This window comes from Anarhichas minor, unplaced genomic scaffold, assembly GCF_050575085.1.
Source record: "Anarhichas minor isolate MPS153535 unplaced genomic scaffold, ASM5057508v1 ptg000018l, whole genome shotgun sequence".
NCBI classification, from domain to species: Eukaryota; Metazoa; Chordata; class Actinopteri; order Perciformes; family Anarhichadidae; genus Anarhichas; species Anarhichas minor.
In genome coordinates this window covers 12,564,256-12,584,881 of record NW_027466464.1, presented here as the reverse complement: position 1 = coordinate 12,584,881, position 20,626 = coordinate 12,564,256, and the positions used below count along the sequence as shown (strand labels likewise).

Here is a 20,626-nt window from a genome sequence, read left to right as displayed (position 1 = left end):
GAAAATACTATTTTATTTGTCTTTTAAAATATCTTTGAAATGATCATATCTTTAAGCATTTCAGGGAGTTGACACTGATTGCCCCAACATGGTAAATTAAATGTAATTAGGATTTATTTATTTTAACTGTCACCACGGCTCTGATTTAGATTGTGTTCATCTGTATGCATAACATCTTTCACTCACTCACAATGATGATAAGCACTTTAACACGTTTCCTGTGGCTTTTGGTTGACTGATGAAAAAAGCCCAATAAAGCACCAGATATCTCACACATCGTCTCCCAGTCTCCGCTCACATTTAGCCTGTCACATTATCCGAAAATACGACTCTCTGCTTTCACATTCAGCCCTGTGTTTGCCCTTAAAAATACATGAAGCGGTCCTTTTCCAGCAGCCACACACTGAATTAATTTAACGTCTCCTCAGGTTGGACCTTCAGACAAAAGTGAAGCATTTGCATATATATATTATATATATTAGGGTGCAACCTCATGATATGAGAGGTCATTATTTTATATTAAACAACATGAACCATTTATTTTGCTGCCTGGAGGCCCCCACAACCCACTGTAGGAGCCTTTAGTGAAAGCTCTGTGTGAGTCATCCCACCCACACGTTCAGTTGTGCCTCATTCATTTCATAATTTCATCCCCAATGTTTTTTGTTTTTGCCACAGAGAGCTTATGCATCTGAGCTCTGGAGGGTAACGTGCATCACCTCTCTCCCATCTGCTGGTTGATCCTGCCGCGCATGCGCGGTGGGGCTCTCCATCATTTCCAATATCCCAGTGTAGGAGAACCAGCAGAGGCAGAGAACTAATGGGTAGGCTTCTTATTCTTATTTATATTTACACATTTCACTGTTTCAGTACCGGTGTGCGTTCTCCGTGATGCACGTGTAAGAACGGACTGTTTACGGCTTGATTTTGACGTTAATGCCTGAAAAGCGTCTCTCTTCTTCTTCTTCTTCGCTCGCTCTCACTCTCTCTCTCTCTCTCCCTGCAAACGCAACGGGTTTTGCACGGCTATATCAGCTAGCTATGCTAGGCTAACCCGTGCTAACTCGGCCTAGTGCCCTGGCCTGGCCTGGCCTTGCCTGGCTCGGAAACCTGAACGCGGGCCTAGCTTGCTTCTCTTTTTTTACTTCGACAATTTGAAGTCGGAATCCGAGTTGGTCGGTCCGCAATGTGTGTGACACCGCTTCCGGTTTCGCTAATTTAAATGCTAAAACGTTATTAGCGTTATTAGCTCGCCCTCTAATTCATTTTACGTTACAACAAGCTAGCTGGCTAGCTAGCTAGCTAACGGTAGCTAGCCAGCTGAGCTAGGTCAGATGCTGTATCCAATGCATCAAAAAGCACAGTCAGACAGCACTGATTCCGCTTGTTGACACGCTCACTTCACACACGATGGAGTTTCAGCTGCACATTTTGTCATGTGATACAGTAAACAACATTTAACTTGCACACGGTTGTCGCTAAAACGTTTAATAAAGGCAACATATTGGCAGTCTAGCTAATGTTCACCAAGCTAATTGGCCATTAGCTAAGGTTCAGACAACTGTGGTTGCTTTGGTAATGTACACAAGCGGTTGTCACGTTCTCCAGTTTTGGAGGAAAAAGTAATTTATATATATTACATATTATAGTTACTTATGTATAGCTGTCAACTTTGAAGGCTGCTGCAGGACAATATGGCTAATTTACAGCTATAGCTAGCCTTAGCCAACTCCATGGGGTTACAGCAAGATTTAATGCTAGGTTGAGAATTAATGGGTTTAATCTAGTCTGAAAGACCATGGTAGATGTGTTGTGCTTCAGTGAGAGGACATACAGTTTATCCTGCTTCCTTTTTTAGTATCATGCCCAGGATTATACTCTATAAACAGTACATGCTCTGTGCAGGGAACTTGCATTGCTACCTGTTCCCTGCTCTTGCTTTATTTGACAACATATTGACAGACCCTGTTGGCACTAAATGCATATTTAGAGGTCCGATCAAGTGGTCAGCTCTAAATGCAGATATAAATGCTCAGGAGTTCATGTTCAGAGGTGGTCAGGCGTCGTGCTCCCATGTCAACCTAATAAAGAGCATACTGCACGATAAACACACTATGTTCAAGGTGACGTATAATACCACTTAATTTACCCGTGTGGCCCCACAATATATTTTATGCATCAGTCCAACAGGTAATCATCAAATATGAGCAGAAATTTGATCATAAATTCCCTGTATTATCTGCATAACATACATAGTGTGTCAAGTTAACCAGATTCAGGGTCAACATATTTCTTCCGACGTCTTTTAAGGTTGTGCTAAACTGAGATTGTGTTCCCTTGATTTTACAGGTGTGAAAAAGGCCATCCTCTCACTGTTGTTGTTTCTAAATAGCTTTATTCATTTGACAGACTGGGTGTTACTAAAATCCTACAATCCAAATGCTGGTAAAGTTTTGTCGTGTTCTCCTACAGTCATTATTTAAAGAGCTTGTTCTTAGACGGGGTTGTGGTTTGGAAAGACCATCGTCGCAGGCAAAGTAAATTCCAGACATCAAGCCCTCTTGATCGCTACTAGAAATACATATGCATTAATTTCACTGTAAATAACACATATCACAATAAGGACACGAGACAAAGAAGGCTACCTCTTGACCATGTAATGAGATGCACACAAGCCACTTTGTCTGATCATATTCTTTAAAATTTGGACATTGAGAGAGAACGTTTTCATTTACTTAAGCTGCCGTCCTTAATGGACTGCAAATTCAGTTAGTCAAGAACCTTTGGCTGCAGTTCCACTTGTCATTTTGATGCGATTTCTTATCTGAAAATTTTTTTTTCTTTCTGAGATTGCATTGCCGTAAGTCTCCGGTGGCTGTGTTTATGTCTTTTTTTCTGCATTCATCTTTCTTTCCATACTGCTTGTATTAAGTTTGCAGCTGGATTGAGTCCAAGCTGTGAAGAATTCACATCATATGCAAGGCAGTTCTGTGCCAAAACTTATTTTTCCTCTGAACATGTTTCCAATAATACTGCATCTTTTCCTCAATGTTATGTTGAGGTAGAAAATAGGAAAACCGTAAGATTGTTGTTGACTGCTTTCCCTTCACTGTGACGTCTTCAAATAGGTGCGTTTTACCTTCCCAAGTGCCACATAATGCGTGACACTCGCACTATTATTCCCATCCTTTCTATAATCGCAGTGACTCTGCAGTGACTCTGCAGTGACGTGAGGCTTTGTGTTTCTCTCCTTGTCCTTAAACCCACGTACCGTTCTACATATCATAGCTTCAGTATGAAGCCTTTAAAGTTTAAATGTATTGTGTCTGCACTGTGTCATTTGAAAAGCTGCAGTGGAGAGCTCCGTGTTAATTGTTTAGTACCATGCAGTACATTATACAGGTAAAGACCATCAGTAAATGAAGCTTCATAATGCAGGCTCTACTGCAACTTGTCACCATTTAAAACATTCACCAGTTTCGACACAATGTGCATTATATTTGATGCCTTGTATCCAGATTAGGATGAACTATATTGACTTTTGTTTGTCCTAATTTGCCAAACAAGTCTGTAGATTTGGCTGTAGATTAAAAAGAGCAGATCTTGTGTCCCCACGTATATTTTTAAAGGATGCGTAACTCAACGACGGCCTAGCTGCAACAGCCATGTGCTGAGGCTCCAAAGCAATCGTGCAAGAGCCTACTGTAACAAGCACAAATTCACGATAGCTGCATCCACGCGTTCAAGCATTCATACACATACAACCTCACTAATACGTGACCTCCACGCCAAATTTTCGCCTTATAGGGAGAAAAATAAGGCTGCCAAAAGGTGGGGACATTTTTTAGCTGCTGGTTACGGCTAAAGAATCCACCGTAATGTTTTTTCAGTGCAGTAATAATGGAATTCAGGCTGCATTTCTGTTTGGCTTTTGTGTCCTGAGTTCGACCCCCTCTCTGTCCTCTCTCACTGTCTGTCTGTCTCTTTCTTGTTGCTGTGAACAATACATGTGTAAAGGCTGAAAACATAATCTTAAAAAAGATCCACCTGCAGTAAAAGGTTACAGATTAGTAGATACCATATGTAATGTGGACATGGTAGTTCTTGAGAGTCAGGAAATGGTGGGGAGGGATGGGCCGTAAAATGGTGAGAGCTGAGATTTAATTTTGTGCTTTCACATTAGCAAGGTGACAGATTTAAATAGTGTTGCTTTGCCAAAGGTTAAGATGAAAACATTGGGCTGTGGCACCGATGTCGTTTTTAATCAAAATGTCTTCGGTTTGAATCGGGTCCAGGACTTTTGTGGACATTACTCTTCTCTCTTTGTACCGCTTCTCGTCTGTCTCCAATTCGAGCAAACAAAAAAGCCAAAATACTAAATCAGAACCTGATAAATGGAGGTTAAACATGTCGCAGCCAGAGACGTCCTCAAACAGCAACTCTGCACCAAGCACTTGTTGGAAAAATAATTATTTTTTTCCTCCAATATGAACACAACAATATGAGTGATGCTTTCTCTGTTACCTCTGCACACACGGAGCCGTGGGAGATGAGATTTTAACGATGTGGTGGTCTCTGATAGGACACTACGCACCTCTACTGAGACGATGAGGTGCTGCGTATTTCCAGATAAACAGCATACGTTTAGCTGCTGTGACCACGGGCAGCACTACCCTCCTCACCTCGCTCTCTTCCTCTGTGGTGGTGTCGCTGGGTTCGGTCTCAGCAGCTCACGGGGCAGTTATGAGTCAGCAGCTCCGGCGGCTGAGAGGAGGCTTTGCATGGAGCGCCATCGCTAACATACCGAGTTCAGATATTGTCCAACAATTATTTAGCATTTTGCCTTTTTATAGCACAATGGAAGTAATTGGTTAAATAAAAAGACCGTCAGAACTTGAAGCGGCTTTTATATCATTTATGTCTTCCATTCCCAGAGCAGATTAAATTATGTATTTACTCATGCAATACAAATGGATCACATTGACCATTAATTCATGTGCATTCCTCTTCTGCTCTGCCCTCACAGGAACCATGGGAATACCACTACCCAACTGCGTTTGGGAGCCGATATGTTAAACACACTCTGTTTGTCCGACTGAGGGACTGTATCCTGGGCGACTTTCCTGTGAAAGCAAAGCCACTCCTGATCCCCGCTTCTTCAGCCAGCATCTTCCCGAGTCGGATGGCTCTGAAAGACGAAGATGCAGTAATGGAAGTCCATGCACCATTTAGCTGTGTAGCCATGAAGCAGCTGAGAGGGTAGGGTCTGCTGTGAGCTCGCCTCACCCTACCCGACCACCCACCAGCTCTACCTGAGAGCAAAGCCCTACGTCGAAGCATAATCCTGCAGCTCTACCCGTCTCCGCACCCTTCCCACCATCTCCTCCTCCACCACGGCTTTGGAAGACGAGCATGAGGTGCATTGCGAAGACACCGGTTGATGTCTGATATATATACCTCTGAGGCGTCGAGCGTAAAACCAGTGGAGCAATGAATGGCGGAAAGGACTGCGAGGCGGGAGATGAGAGGCAGGCCGTCCCTGTCCAGGTCCCCATCGGCTGGCAGCGCAAGCCGGAGCACGGCGGCGGGGTCGTATACATAAGGTAAGAAATAGAGCTCGTAAGTCGGCTTCTTTAGATTCCATTTTAGATTTCTGGATCTATATATTGTTCCACATTATGCACAGTAAATTACTTAAAAGATATTACCAAAATTACAGTCAGGTTTATCAACTAATTGTTTTGTCTGTAGTGCATAAAGTGGCCAAAGGTAGGTGAGTTGTAGAAATCATATCATTTATGTAAAACCAATAATAACCATCAGGTTTTGGTGCTGCAGGAGGTAACTTTTTGATCGTGTTTCTTGCTGTACGGAGTCATAGTTATTCCCTTAACTCAGGCTGCAGCTTTACCACAGTATTTGGCATCGAGTAGCTGTAAGAATCTCTTGAACATATTGTTCTTTGGGAGGCTGCCGGTAACATTGCAATAAGCGTTCCCTTGACTCAAGTAAATTGTTGTTTGCTTGGACGGCAAACACCAAATTCTGGTAAATTGTTACAAGCTAATTTCACTACGCCTCCTTTCAAGAAACCCGTCAATCGCTTATGAAATCCTCTTGTGCAACAGGGGCTTTAACTAATGGGTTGGATCCGTGTGATGTGTCCTTCCCGGCATATGAACACCAGCACGGGTATTTACCAGCCACAATGAACTGAAGCAGTTGGCTGGTGTCAGGTTTATTTTGGGTGTTGGAAAGAATCCCGTGTACTTCTGTGACCGTGGCCTGATACTGTCACCGCACACATGCTCATGTTCTTTTACATTTAAAGTGTGCGTTTTCTTCGGGGATGTGCAACTGTAGATCCTCACAGTAGATGTGTTCACAGCAGCTGTGACTGGTGATTTAGTCGTTGGTCCAAAACTCCTAATTTCTGCTGGATTTACTGCAGCTGTGACTTCCTGTTCACATTCCTGATGTTTACTTTTAGTCCTTCAATGTTCCTGGTTTTATCGTTGTGAAATGGCTGAAATAAAGGAACTTAATGGCATAAGTGGAATATTATTGTTTTAGAAAGTGTCTCCAAATTCCCAAACTAAAAGGAAGACATTTGCATGCATGTATTCATTAGTTACATATTGATAATGAGCTTGGACTTTTTATTCAACATGATATTTTACCAGGCTCCTCCTCCTCCTCACTGAACATGTTTAATTATTGTTTTTAGTTCATATGGATGGAAGAGTTCCTCTGTGGTGTGGGAGGATTTGACTGTTTGATTTCTTGGTTGCAAGGCTGTTAAACCTGCAGCGAAACCTGCCTCAAGGAGCTGCTAACCCACCTAAAGAAATCGTTTGTACGTCTGTCAGTGGAGCGTTTCAATGTGCAGCGGTTCCTTTTCATCTTCTGAGTCAGGAATAAAATTGTGGTGGGAGCACTAAGCCCTTGTAAAAATCCTTTTTAAACAATGCAACATTTAGTGTGACAGAAGGAGTGTTTGTGCTCTGGAGCGACACCGGCTGACGTCTGTCCTCAGACTAACATCGGTGCTTTCTGTGTGCAGTCCCAGTGGCTCGGTGCTGTCCAGCATGGAGCAGGTGAAGACCTACCTGCTGACAGATGGAACCTGCAAATGCGGCCTGGAGTGCCCACTCATCCTCCACAAGGTAATTATTTTTGTCCTGATTCATTTAAAACACAGCGATCAGGCGGTGATTTTACAGCTGCCTTATGAATCGACTTCAGAAGATATTCTAATTAAGATGAATTAATATGATGTCTAAAAACTACAGCTAAATAAGGACCCCTAGCAGATTAAACCTAAACTTTCATTAGCAGGTGGTGTTGCTGTACCCTAAATGTCATTTTTACAACAAGCTTTATTCATCAGCTGCTCTCTGCAAGGTAAAAAGATGTGAACCACACTTCATTTCAAGCGTCGAATCGCAGATGACGTCAAACAGGATTCGGGTTTAGTTCGGGGAATCATGTCTGATCCCGTCCCTGCTGTTTGGAGACAAGTGAGACATAAAATCTACGTTTGTAAGGGGAAGATTTGTTTTGTTTTGTTGGTGCATTTCCTTATTTTTACTCCTGGAGAAGTAAAAGTCAGTGAGACCATTGCATGCTGGGTTGTGCAGGAGTTTTAACCAATCGCTTAAATTTCAATCTACGATTTTAAGATTTAATAATTAAGTTATTTTTGCAAGAACTGTTTGTTGCTTGTGGAGCAGCTGTTGTGTTAGTTAGTTTCCACTTATTACAGGTTTGGCTGCAAATCACTGAGAATAAATGTGAGCTAAATGCCTCTTCAGACTACATGATAGTTTAATTCAAAGCAGGCGGTCAACTCTGGACGTGTTCCCGCCTCAAGATAGGACACGTTACTTATTTGACATTTGTTACGGCAGCTAGGAAGGAGGACAGGAATAGAGGGAGGAATGAGGACGAGGTAAACACGTCTGTGAGGAGGAAATGGTGTCACGCTCGTCAAACCAAGGTGAAAACAACTTCTGACAGACTGTTGTTAAAGTGATGCTTTTATTTTTGTTGAAATGGTCGTTTGAGTATCAAAAAGTCCCCCCTGCCAGCTTGAAAGGTGGCTGTAAAAAAACAAGTTTGTAGTTTTGTCCTTCACGGAGCTCGGTGGCTGTGGTCGGCTTGGATTAATGTCGGATACAATGAATTCCAGTAGCGGCCTGTTTTCACGGCGGAAAAGAGCGGAAAAATGTCCAGAGAAAGCTCTCGAACCACTCCGGCAGCATAATCCATTTCTCCACTCCCATTCCATATGCGCAGCATGTATGAAATGAATTCAAGCTGACCGACTCCACTGATCTATGGGAAGGTCCATACTGCAGATGTCTGGGTGTCATGAGGCGTCCACTGTATCACATTACATGGGGATAATCCAAATGATTATCCTTCTTGAAGCTAAATTTGTCCCGACACCATGTCTGTGAGATCAGGCCATTATCAGGCTGATGTTGGCTTCTCTGCTCTATTATTCATGTTTTAATATAGCAGATGCTAACCCCCCAAAAAACACAAAACATTTTTCACAATCCCCCCTTTTCACTTTAACTGTCTTCTGTCGACAGAAAAAGAAGAAACGAAATGTTTGATTCTTAGATTCTTGACCATCCTTAGATGTGGGTTATTACTCCAAAGTGCTCTGTGACCATGACCAAAAGTGAAAGACACATTGACATTGGTATCTGTGAACTGATATCTGTTCAACCCACCAATCTTTCTCCTCAGGTGTTCAACTTCGACCCAGGGGCAGCTGTGAAGCAGAGGACGGCGGAGGATGTGAGAGCCGATGAAGACGTCACCAAGCTCTGCATTCACAAGAGGAAGCTTCTGGCGGTGGCCACGCTGCACAGGAGCATGGGGACGCACCCACCTCTGACGCTCACCAGTCCGGGGGGAGGTACGAGTAAATCCAGTTATATTAGACAAATGAATACTGATATTAACTAGTTTGTCATTTTAATGGTTCACCAGCCTCTGTGACCTGCAGATGACAATGACTTTCCTGCCCTGGTTTTGTCCAAGACGTTGGTATTGATCTAACTCAAATGTACTTTGTTTGGCCTCAAGGTACATCATCGGTGGTCGTTGCACACTCCACGTCTCAACGAGTAATAAGGACTAAACCCCACGATGGCCTGCCCAATGCTGTTGGCCCAGACTGCAAGAATCCTTTCAAGATGATGATGGCAACTGGACAGCAGCAGCAGCAGAGGCTGTATCCACCCCAGGAGATGGGTGGAGCCCAGCATCCCGAGCTCTACTCTGGATACCCCAGGCCGCAGAGGTTGAGCAGTGGGGAGCCAGGCCACGGATCCCCTTACCGGGTTGGGTATGGAGGCATGCTGAGCCCACCTCCCTCCAGTGCTAAGCTGTATGGAGATGGCTCACAGTCTCCCAGTGCAGACACTCTGGGCAGCCCCGATGGCTTTCCAAGGACCAATCCTTGTGGGTTTCCAGGAGCTGGTAGTCCTGGCTCAGCCTCCATCCATGGGAACTCTAGGACGCCTCTTTCCCCACCCAGTTTAATGCTCCATGGCTCCCCTGCGGGCCAGCTATCTTGCGCCATGACAGGGAGGACTAGCACGCCCCTCTCCCCCACGGCCACTGCCAAAAGCCCTGTCATGAACATGCCTCGGGGGAGCTTCCCCCCTGGTATGGATATGTCCCGTGCAGCATTTCACCATAAAACACAGCCCCCTGTGCATCCCATACCGCCTCCTCCATCCATACCACCATCCTGTGCTCTTCAGAAAAGGCAGTTGATGTCCGAAAAAGACCCATTAGGCATCCTGGACCCCATCCCCCGCCACGCCCCAAACCCCTCCAACTTCCAGCCCAATATCCACTCTCAGGTACAAATGATGAATGTAAACATACCCCCTCCCGCCATCGTTCCCTTGCCAAGCAACTTACCTTTACCCACAGTGAAGCCTGTGCCTGTGGGGCATGGCGGCCATGTTCAAAGGACTCAACAGGGTGGTCCGGCTTCCTCCATGTCCCCCTCCCCTGTCACTTCACCTGTCCACATGGCAGGGCCTGTCCTTGGCCGAATGGAGGCCTCTCCTCATCGCTCACGGTCATCCTCCACCTCCTCTGACCATGGGAACTTTGCAATGCCCTCGGGGCACCAGGCCCCATGTGGCATGAAGGTTCCTCCTCGTTCCCCCAGGTCAGCCATGGGATCTCCCAGGCCTTCTATGCCCTCCAGCCCCTCCACCAACAAAACTGACCCGCACCACCAGTACAAAGACTCCCAGATGCTGCCCGGCATGGGAAACTCGATTGGCGCCCAGCAGCACAACAACCCCATGTACTCACCCACCTCTTCCTCCTCGTCATCTTCTTCTCTGGCAACCCCTAGCGCTTCCCAGAAGGGCCACCCAGGACTCCTGGGTATGCCCCTCAACCAGATTCTCAACCAACAGAATGCCGCTTCCTTCCCGGCCAGCAGTCTCTTGTCAGCCGCAGCCAAAGCACAGCTAGCAAATCAAAACAAACTCGGCGCTGCTGGCAACAGCCCTGCTGGCATGGGCGGCGGCGGAGGTGGCGGTATGACAGGCATGGGGGCTGGTGGTGGAGGTAATGGAGTAGGTGGCGGACACCCTGGCTCTATGAGCGGCCCTCGAGGCATGGAGGGACACAGCACTTTAAACTCAATGCTCCCGCCAAACTCCACCATGCTGCTCAACACTCCTGAGGGCCAGAGTGGTCGGGCGGCTCTTAGAGACAAGCTCATGGCCCAGCAGAGGGACCCCATGCGCAAACGGAAGCAGTCATCGGGCAGCGCTGCTGTAAACCACGACAACAGTAACAACATGGTCTACAACATGCTTAACAAGCGAGGCATGGGAGGACCCCACATGGCGGGGCCCAGTGCCACTGAGCAGCTTCGAAAAGTGGGCCGACTTGGAAACCTTCCCCCAAACACCTCCATGGCCCAGCTTCTCCAGTCCATGAGCTGCCAGAGCTCCCACAACCATCGTCCAGGTCTTAGCCCTGGCCCGGGCCCTCAAGGATCTGCACAGCTGCACTACAACGACAGCACTGGTATGGTCCCTGCTGGCCCTCAGCAGAACCTCCTAGCTCAGCAGAGGCTTCGGGGTCCAGGGGATGCCATGCAGCACTGCCAGAACATGGACACCTCTGGGGGCCATCTGGGCTCTCGTCCAGGCCAGTTCCCTGACATGATAGCCCAGATGCAGGCCTCTTCCATGAGTAACTGTGGGCCTATGGTGCCAGGAGGTGGACCAGTGGGCCCCGATGGCATGCCGCTGGGACGCCCCCACACTAACCCCCCACCGCTGTCCCATCCCGGCCCTCACCCCTCACAGCAGAACCTCCTTCACAGTATGGGGCGGACTACCATGGTGGTGATGCCACATGGAGGTGCTGATGGGAGCTGTACACAAACCATCTCTGATTCGGGTGAGACTTTTTATATTTCTTTATTCACAATACATTTGCTGCTAAATATTTACATTTTAAGGCATTTATACTCTCTTAAATAACACAATGGAGCAAATATGTTATTTTTTACTGTCTCTTTTTGAAACAGGATGAATTTCGGACATTTGCATTTCATTCATTGCTAAAATAACTACAGTTATATTTATTGTGTGAGCACAGTGATCACACTATTGCAGGTAGTGACTGTGTATCCCCTGCTCTTCCTCGTGATAAGCTAGTGGTTGGATGAAGAAGGTTTCCATGCTTATGAGTGAACAAAAACCAAAGGATTTAGGTGATAGGCCCCGAGCCGAGACAGTCGGGCTCCTCCTGTATCTCTGAGCTAATGAGCAGGCCCCTCATCTTTGCAAAGCTCAGCTAATTGTCAGTCCGCCAGTGTTTCTCTTTGTGTTATTTGTATGCTAGCATCAGTCAATGGTGTAAGAAGATGGAAATGGGATCTGGATCACGCTTTAAGGGAAGCGGCCCAGATAGGGCGCTCGAAAAAGAGCTAGCCGGTCGCTATAGTAACTATAGACCCTGAATAGGGACCAGAGTGAAGCCTTTGATGAGGGTTTAGTGTGTGTGTGTGTGTTTGAATGATTGTGTGTGCATGCCTATGACTACTTGTGTATTACAGTGAGTGTGCTTCTGTTTATTTGTGTGACTGTATGCTTTTTATGTGTGTGTGTGTGTGTACTCTCATTCATGTGAGCGTTTGTTTTGAAAGCGCTGAAAAGACTGAGATCTTGTTGTTCTCTCCCCCCCCCCCCGTCCTGCCTGCTGTGGGACCGGACTATGAGTTTATGTATTCACGGTGCGTCTGTGTGTCCTCGTATGGTTTATAATGGAGATACCACCGAGGTCTGCTGCAGCCAACCTATTGTAATCACCAGGTATCTCATTATTCTGCAAGTCAAGTCGACGAAAGTGTAAGTCAGGAGGTAGAGCATGACAGGATGTAGGGATGTAATGTAAATCTAAAAACACGCATCGTCACAACAGTTCAAAATGTGCTCATCCTTGTGTCATAATCGCAGAACAGGTGATGCAAACAATCAGGGGATCCTGTCATCAAAACTTTACTCTGCAGGGCCCCTAGACGTCCGACTAGACCGCTATACAGATATTTACCACTAGTGGTCGCACTTGAGACTGAGACAGCCCGTGAATTAGAGTGGAGCGACTCCAGTCTACTTGGTGGCAGCACCTCTGAGCTAACGACCAGTAATCACGACATAATAATAAGAAGAAGAAGCTGCACCGCACTCAGCTGGACTCCTGACGTTTTTATATCTCACAACAAACTTTTCCGGCCTCAAATCCCAAATGGTGCCATATTGGTGCAGTTTTCTTTGAGACTATCTCTGCCATGTCTCATCATGCAAACATCTAGCAAACAACCCCCTCTACTGAAATTTGATCTCCTTAATGTTGCCGGCCTCGGCTCAAATTGCGCCCGGCCTTATGAGACGTCAGTGGCTCTGTTGGTCTACGAACAAGCATTATGGTAATCACATTGTCATATTGCTTATTACTGCTGTGCAATACACAGTGGATTACGCGCTGTGATGCTGGTGGCACTGGTTGCTAATATTGGCTACTTTTTAACTTGCCAAAACGGTTTGGCAAAACCGGCAAGACTCTTGCCTCTAATGGTCCAAAACTCATCAGTGTTTTGTTGTTTTTATCCTGAAAAAGAAAGCAATGATAACGTCACAGATACAGCGAAATGAGTCACCTCCCCTGTCTAGCACATAAGCACTCACAGGCTCTCGGGATAAAAGAATATTCTGTCACCAAAGAGCAGATCTTATGCCTCTGAGTAGTCTCTCCTTGATTTCCTCATACTTGAGGCTAATTTGGACGACATGTTTGGGTCCTTAAGAGCACTGAGAGCTCTTTGAAAGTGGTCTAGTCGGTGGCTTTTTTAGCATTAGCCTCTAACCATCTGTTTCTGGACGGCTAGCGAGCCTTGAAGGCCCCCCCCCCCCCCATCAACAAATACTCCAAAGTTCATTGTAAACCCCCCAAAGACCTCCTGCCACCCAGCTGACCGCCCCCCATCCCCCAGAAGAGTAAAATCACACCACCCGACCCTGGTAACCCCCCCCCCCTCCTCCACCCTCCACCCATCCACCCAAACTCCCCCAACGAGCTTCCTGGCAGCGGACAGCACCACCAATCATCACTCGGTTCCCATGGAAACCTCCCCCGGCAACAGCCGTCACTATATCGTAGCGGTAGCGGAGGATGTGGGGAGTTAAGGGGGGGTCGTGGCTCTCGGCGTTAGAGAGGGAAGAAAGAAAAATGGAGAACACACACAGCTGCCCTTCAGCTACGTAGCATCACCAGCTGCTCCGGTCTCATCCTCACTCCCACAGAACACGGCGTCGGGCCTCTGAGAGTCTGTGTTTGCTTCTGCTTTTGTCTGCGTAGCGTTGCTGCTGGGCTGTCTCCTCATTCATTGATACATCTGTGGCCTTGATATGTGTTTTTTTTGTTCATGTTGTGTCCTTGGACGCTTTTGCTAACTAGTCTGTCTGGACCGCGCAGCGCGTCCATCTGTTAGTTTTGGGCGCAACAGATTGTTAATGTGCAACTTTTTCTTTTATTCTGAAAGTCTCTACACTTGCCCAGCTTTGCCAGTCATTTGCCGTTATTTTTGGCCGCCCACTCCAAATAGATCTGCTTGTATTTTTATACAGTATATTGTTTGCAAAAGCCTGAATGCAAATGCATTTTGTTAATGCTAATAATTAGCAAAGTCTGCTCGAGTTGTGCATAATGTGTGATTACATCAAGTCAGGAAATACTGGATTTGCAGTATTATTATCTAGCAAAAAGGGATAGTAAGCAGTGACGTTGCTGTGCTATTTGGTTTAAATACTGAAGAGAGAGCTACTGGGGGAGCTGGGTGACTGATCATCCCCGTCAGCGTCTGTCTTTGGCATCCCACGACAATTTTGACTTACATTGTCCCAATGGTTTTGCAGGAAACCCCTCATCCCTTGGCTGCGGTATGGGCGGCCTGCAGCCACACGTCAACACACGTGTAGGTCAGATGTACCAGCAGCAGGTCCACCAGGGCATGCAGCAGGGAGTGGCCTCCCACCCAGCCTACCAGGGACAGCAGCACTTCTCTGACAACCCGCCCTACTCAGACAGAAGCAACGCCAATGCCGGCTCCATGGCCTGCCTCTACCAGAACTACCAGGTGGGGATGATGAGTTCTACTTTAATTGTCTGCAGCGTTTCAAATTCACGTAATTGCATCGTGTTGTGACCTTGCTGTTGTGTCCACAGACGGGGATGTTGTCTCACCCACAGTTCAGGGAGGAACAACAGCCCCAAGGCGAAGGGCTTCCAGCGGGGGCGCCCGGCGGTGACAGGGGCCCGGGTGGAGGCCCGGAGTCGGTGGACGCCATCTACAGAGCCGTGGTGGACGCCGCCAGCAAGGGCATGCATGTAACTATAACCACCACAGTGAGCGGGACCACACAATCGAGTCCGGTGCCTTCCCTCAGCGCCATGAGTGCCTTCACTGCCTCTATAGGGGAGCCGGTCAACCTCCCCCAAGCAGTTAGCACAGTCCTGCACAGGCACCAGGAAGGAGAGGTGTTACCGCAGCAAGCCAGACCGAGGCAGGTGAGGCCGGGACGAGGTCAGAAGAACATGGATCCAGGAAAGAGCACTCCAGACGGCCCCGAGGCCAACGACTACTTCCGCTCTCCTGGCCGTGGGACTCCCAGGGGCCAGTGGGACGGAGAGACGCAGCACGGGGGAGGCTTCGACGCTCACAGCAACAACAGCGCCTGGGGTGGTGAGGAGTTTCTGGAGTGCTCGACCCAAGTGAGGAGTAGTCCCTGCATGGAGCGACCCGCCAGCCTGGCCCCCGCCCCGCCCTGCCCCACAGAGGGGTCCAGCGACCACAGCCTGGTCATGGCCCACGATAAGGCCTTTCTCGATGATGGCTACCGCTTCAACAACTGCCACCGGACGCCTGCTAACTACAAGGAGCGTCTGGAGCAGACGGTGGAGCGCTGCGTCCACATCAACGGTGCCACTTCCCACTTCAGCACCCGGGGTTACGGAGATGTGCTGGGCCCCCCGCGGCAGGAGCTGACGGGGGACGACCAGTCGCCCAGCTCCTCCACGAGCCTGGAGGGACCTCTGGCCACAGCCAAAGACTACAGCCACTACAACGGCCACTTCAACGGTATGGCGCCCAGCCCCTCGGACACTAAGAGCCTAAGCAGCGAGGAGGACCTGCGGCAACCGGACTCTCCCTCTTCAGAGCTGCTCCACTGCTACCGGTCCAGGACCTTCAACATGGGAGAGCTGGTCTGGGGCCAGCTGAAGGGCTTCCCACCTTGGCCTGCTAAGCTGGCTGGGGACGAAGAAGTGCACAGTGCTGCTATGCAGCTGCGGGAGCAGGCCAAGGTGAGAAACCCGTCTGTGAACACTATTTTACAAGCCAACTTGAATTCTTTAGACTAAATGCAGAGTGAAGGCTGATTTCAGTGGCTAAACAAACCAGCCATAGTCCCCATATTCACAGTTTGGCTGCCGCAAATTATTCTCAGTGTAAGGTAGATGCTTGCCAGAAAGTCGAAGGCAGATGGATTCCAAAATGCTCCAAACCCTGTAATCAAATTCACCGTCATTGTTTTGGTGTTTGGTCTCGTCTCCCTCCAGGTAGAGCCAGAGAAGCTAAAAACACTGACGCACGACTTGGAGGCACTTGACCGAGCCGCCAAAAGAGGCCTGAAGTAAGTAAACCCGCCCACCATATTGTTGCTTCAGTAAATGGTTACACACCGTACTGCAACTTAGATCTGAACCAGGTTAATGTGTAGCATGGGCCCTGCAGCAAAAAAAACCTGTCTGACTGCATTAGCTTAACTGTAAATAATGTAAAATATCAATGTTCAACAGGCCGGGGAAACTGAATAATCACTTGGAAGCTGCTATCCACGAGGCCATGAGTGAGCTGGATAAGATGTCGGGCACAGTGAGTTGTTTACACCTTTCTTGATCCCCCGGAGAGACGAAGAAGTCATTTTTTCTCCTCGTGTTTTTCGTCACCGTAATGTTTCTGTCCGTCTGTCGTCAGATCCCGTCGAGGGATCGTCAGGTGAAGCTCCCCAAGCCTAAGAGGAGGAAGATATCCAGATAACATTGAATGTGTCGGCCCAAGAACGTCCTCCAAGCCTCCGGAGACTTCATCCGTTCAGCCTTGATGCGATCCGAGCTCTCTAACAGGTGCTACACATGGACTTTCAGTGGTACATCCGTGATATCGACTTGACTTAACGACCACAGAAGGTGCTGGATATTCCAATCACCTGTACAGTTTTAACTGTAGAGAGAAAACACGGACAAATAAAGAAAAACATTGGTTGCGATTTGTCTACAGCTCACTGAATTAACTATTTTTTTCTAGTATAAGATAGTAAAACAAACAAAAAAAGCTACAAGCATTACCATACATATTTAAGAAAAATAGACAGTCCAAATATTTCTGATACATTTTCAATATGTATATAGATAATCCTGAAATTTCATGCTATTAAGAATTGTATGTAAATATTGTACAATGTCATGTACAAGCATACCTAATGCACATTTTATCTTTTATTGTACAGAAACAAAGCAGAAGTGTACCAATGTCTTGGTTTCTATTCAGACGTGCGGTTGCATACGGCCGCATGCGTAGGATAAATAAGAATACAGCCTAAAGCTTTTATATGATGAACTGTACGACGTGCTGTTTTTTTTTGTTTTTTTGTAAGTGAACAGCAGTGGAACAGGCATGAGTATATGAGTCCTCCGTTATGAACGTCACTTCACATCATTTGTACTGGGGAAAGTTAAAAAAAGATAAAAACAGAATGAACTTTACTAGCAGAAAGTGTTCAATGTTCCCCCGGAGCAGGCTGGGAAACGACGAGCGGCCGGACGGACGTTGGTAAATGGACGCCGGCTCCTCCAGCCACCTCGACGGGAACATCGCATTTGGAGATCCGGTGTTTGTGCTTAAAACAAAGTCTGGTTGGCTGAAGATTTCTTTGGTTACCAGATGTTTTATAGAAGGAAAAATCCACCCTCACGTGTCATTTTGTTTTCCTTACACGAAGGCTCGGGGTCGCCTGATGCTACAGCTGCAGATATTTAGATAACCGTTTGTCATCTATTTAAGAAAGAACAAATTTAAGGGTACTTTTTCATAGTTTTTGTCCTTTTATTGACTTAACGATGAATCACAAAATAGCAATTGGCATATTAATCGATAATAATAAATAGTTTGTGTCATAAATGTGGCATAAAATACGTTTCTCAGCCTCTCAAATATGGAGATTCCCTGCTTTTCTCTGTTTTACATCATATTAAACTGAAGCATATTTTGAACTGTGTTAAAACAAAGATAACCGAGAGGACCCTGAATGCAGCACAAGAACACAACCGCGAGTGTTTTTTGGGTGGATTTTTCCTTCAGCTACAATCAAGAAATCACAGGCTGCATTGATGAATTATGTCATTTGGTTGTTGTGATTATGTTCTCGTGCTCGTTTGTACAGTGATTTTTTTTTTTTTCCCATGACTGTAGTCGTTCTTCGCCACAACGATAGCTTTAGGTAGAGTAACCGACCTCCAGTCTAGAGCATCAGAACTCGCTTTAAAGAGCGGTGAAAGCATTTCTCTCATTTAGAGGCCTTGTGTTTATTTTTACTTTTGCTTATTGATGTAAATTATTCATGTACAGTACTCCATATTTATTTTAAGCTTTACAAATATGCTAGATGGCAATAATACTACCAAGAGTTGAGAACTCAAGCCTTATATGTGTATATGTATGTTTTGTTTTTTACCAGTGAATAGATCATGTATTCAGAGTCCATTACAAAAGGTCCCGGTCCCTTTAATTTAAGAAGTGAGCATTACAGAGAACACGTTTCTCATTGTTTGTTTTTGTTACGCATCGTGTCATAAAGGAAGAAAATGTTACAACGTCTGCCTCCGACACCATACTATTTATGAATATGCACATCTGAAAAGGCAGACGCCGTTAATGTTGGTAATGAATGCAGTTTTAAAACTAGCAAAGCAAAACCATCACGGGGTCTTAAAAGCCACAGTGATGCACATCACACACACACACACACACACACACTACTCCAGATCAAAACCACCTGAAATCACTACAGAAATATCAAGTGCAATATACCAATCGATGGCAAAGATCAACAGCTTAGAAACACGGCATCTGTGATTGTTTGAAACCTTCTCTTTCGTGCACACCCTCAACATGCACGCTCCGAAACTCTCACCGGAGAGCCATGAAGTAGTAATTTATTTGTAGCTTTACCTTCTAACATGTACACACACACAGCTGTTACTCCCACTGCTTTTAATTTGATCAAACGAAGAAAACTATTACTTGAAGTTACTGCAAAGAACCCAACTGTTACAAACCGTAAAACCAAATAGTACACTACATCGTAAAGAGATTATTTTCTTTCTCACCCAGTAAAACATGAACACGCTACCGTTGACGCATATCTTATGGTTTTATATCCCCAGAAAACTGTTTTATTTGTGGCGAGGAATCCCACAAATGTGCTTAAGTTTTATACCCAATGTTGTAAACAGGGAGCCTCAAAGTCAAGCTATGAATTACAGCCAAGTAACGATTTAAAGGTTTCTGATTTTGTTCATTTGTGCACACTTTTACCAACCTTAAACTTAAGTTGGACGCAGGATATCTGTGTTTAATAATATCCATGCTTTTCTAAATGTCCCTAATTTTTCAGCGTGCACACATTTAAGAACCTCAGAGGTTTTACTGTAATCTGTGACGAGGAAATCTTTCGGCCGTTTTTCAAAATGTGACGTTCGGTGTCGAGGAACCCGCGAGCTCTTTCGGTAAAGTTCATTCTGAGCCCCTTCCTTGTTTTTTGTGCAATGACATGCAGGAACCCGGTCTCATGTTGGGAACCCATGTGTTATGGATCTGTTCTATCAGTTTCATGTTATTTGTGGTCAAGAGTTGAAAGCATCTTTGTGTTTGAGATGGTCTGTGCAGTTCTTTTCTTCCTCCTCCCGCCTGTGATTGTGTGCTGAGGTGTGAGTGTGATTTTTATTTTCCTGCTCTTTGAATCTCATTTCCCTCTTCCAGCCTTTTCATTGTCAGTATTTTCTTTGGTCAACTTGTAATTAAGTATATATTTTCTCACTAATATATACTTTACAAAAAATAGACTTGCGTGAAGTATGATGTGCACTTGATTGCTCTTGTTAATTTCTCTTTTTGCATTAATGTGGGCTAGGGATAGTTTGTCAGAGTCCATTATTTTGAGATTGTTTGGACTTTTTTTAATGGTTTGATGTAAGCAGCATTATTTTGTAAATATTGTGAAACATTACAGGTCATGCAGTGATGTAACATTTTGAACAATGTTGCACAGATGTTGAAGATATTAAAAACATGGTCACTCTTACTTGAATAATCTGGTGTGTTACGCGTATTTGTTCCCCGTTTCTTGTTGTGATTACGGTTCCTCCGGTTATCCTTTTCCAAGTTTAAACAGCTGGTTTGTAGAATAAAAAGTGTAATAACTTCACAGTGTGGAGATAAGGAGGATTATTTTAACGCCGGTGTGTTTCTTGTTGCACACTGCCCTCTAGCGGGCAGATAGGAGAAGTTAATTCAGCGGCAGACAGAATAAAAGAATAGAAAGATGAGATGATGGCTGGAAATGTCACATTTAAACACTAATTATTTAATAAACAATAAGCATTACTTTAATGTTGCAGCTTGCAATTGTTAGGGCTACTTTTTTACAAAAGATTGCTGGGTTGTTGATCTATAATAATACATCATTTATATCTTCATTTGCTCTATTTTGATCAGATGAACCTCCATTGATCCCCGGAGGGAGATTCAGGTGTCATATCAGCAACAGCAATGAGAATGAACACAGGAGATGTGCAGGTAAGAGTACAGAACCAAGATAATGATGAGGAAACCCTGAGCATCTGGCTCTAAACATCTGTATAACATAACGTAGGTCTGCATATCAATAAATAGTCTCAGTCAATATATAATGTAGTCATAAGAATGAAGATACAAGTCAAAATAACT

The 20,626-nt window shown here is 45.7% G+C and overlaps 1 protein-coding gene across 3 annotated transcripts; it reads left to right on the top strand.

Moving 5' to 3' along the window:
- Positions 1 to 741: 741 nt before the first annotated feature.
- On the top strand, positions 742 to 19,991 carry mbd5 (methyl-CpG binding domain protein 5). Of its 3 annotated transcripts, none has more exons than XM_076094712.1 (10): positions 742 to 824; positions 5,027 to 5,603; positions 7,064 to 7,166; positions 8,761 to 8,932; positions 9,103 to 11,460; positions 14,478 to 14,698; positions 14,788 to 15,924; positions 16,180 to 16,253; positions 16,420 to 16,495; positions 16,598 to 19,991. In XM_076094712.1, exons 2-10 carry the CDS (start codon positions 5,491 to 5,493, stop codon positions 16,658 to 16,660), a joined length of 4,317 nt encoding a protein of 1,438 aa, XP_075950827.1. In that variant the 5' UTR covers positions 742 to 824; positions 5,027 to 5,490; the 3' UTR covers positions 16,661 to 19,991. The 3 variants fall into 3 exon arrangements, with proteins under 3 accessions (XP_075950827.1, XP_075950829.1, XP_075950830.1); XM_076094714.1 differs by lacking the exons at positions 742 to 824; positions 5,027 to 5,603 and adding exons at positions 7,391 to 7,520; positions 7,911 to 7,999; XM_076094715.1 differs by lacking the exons at positions 742 to 824; positions 5,027 to 5,603 and adding exons at positions 7,405 to 7,520; positions 7,911 to 7,999 and having other exon boundaries at positions 7,145 to 7,166.
- Positions 19,992 to 20,626: the final 635 nt, after the last annotated feature.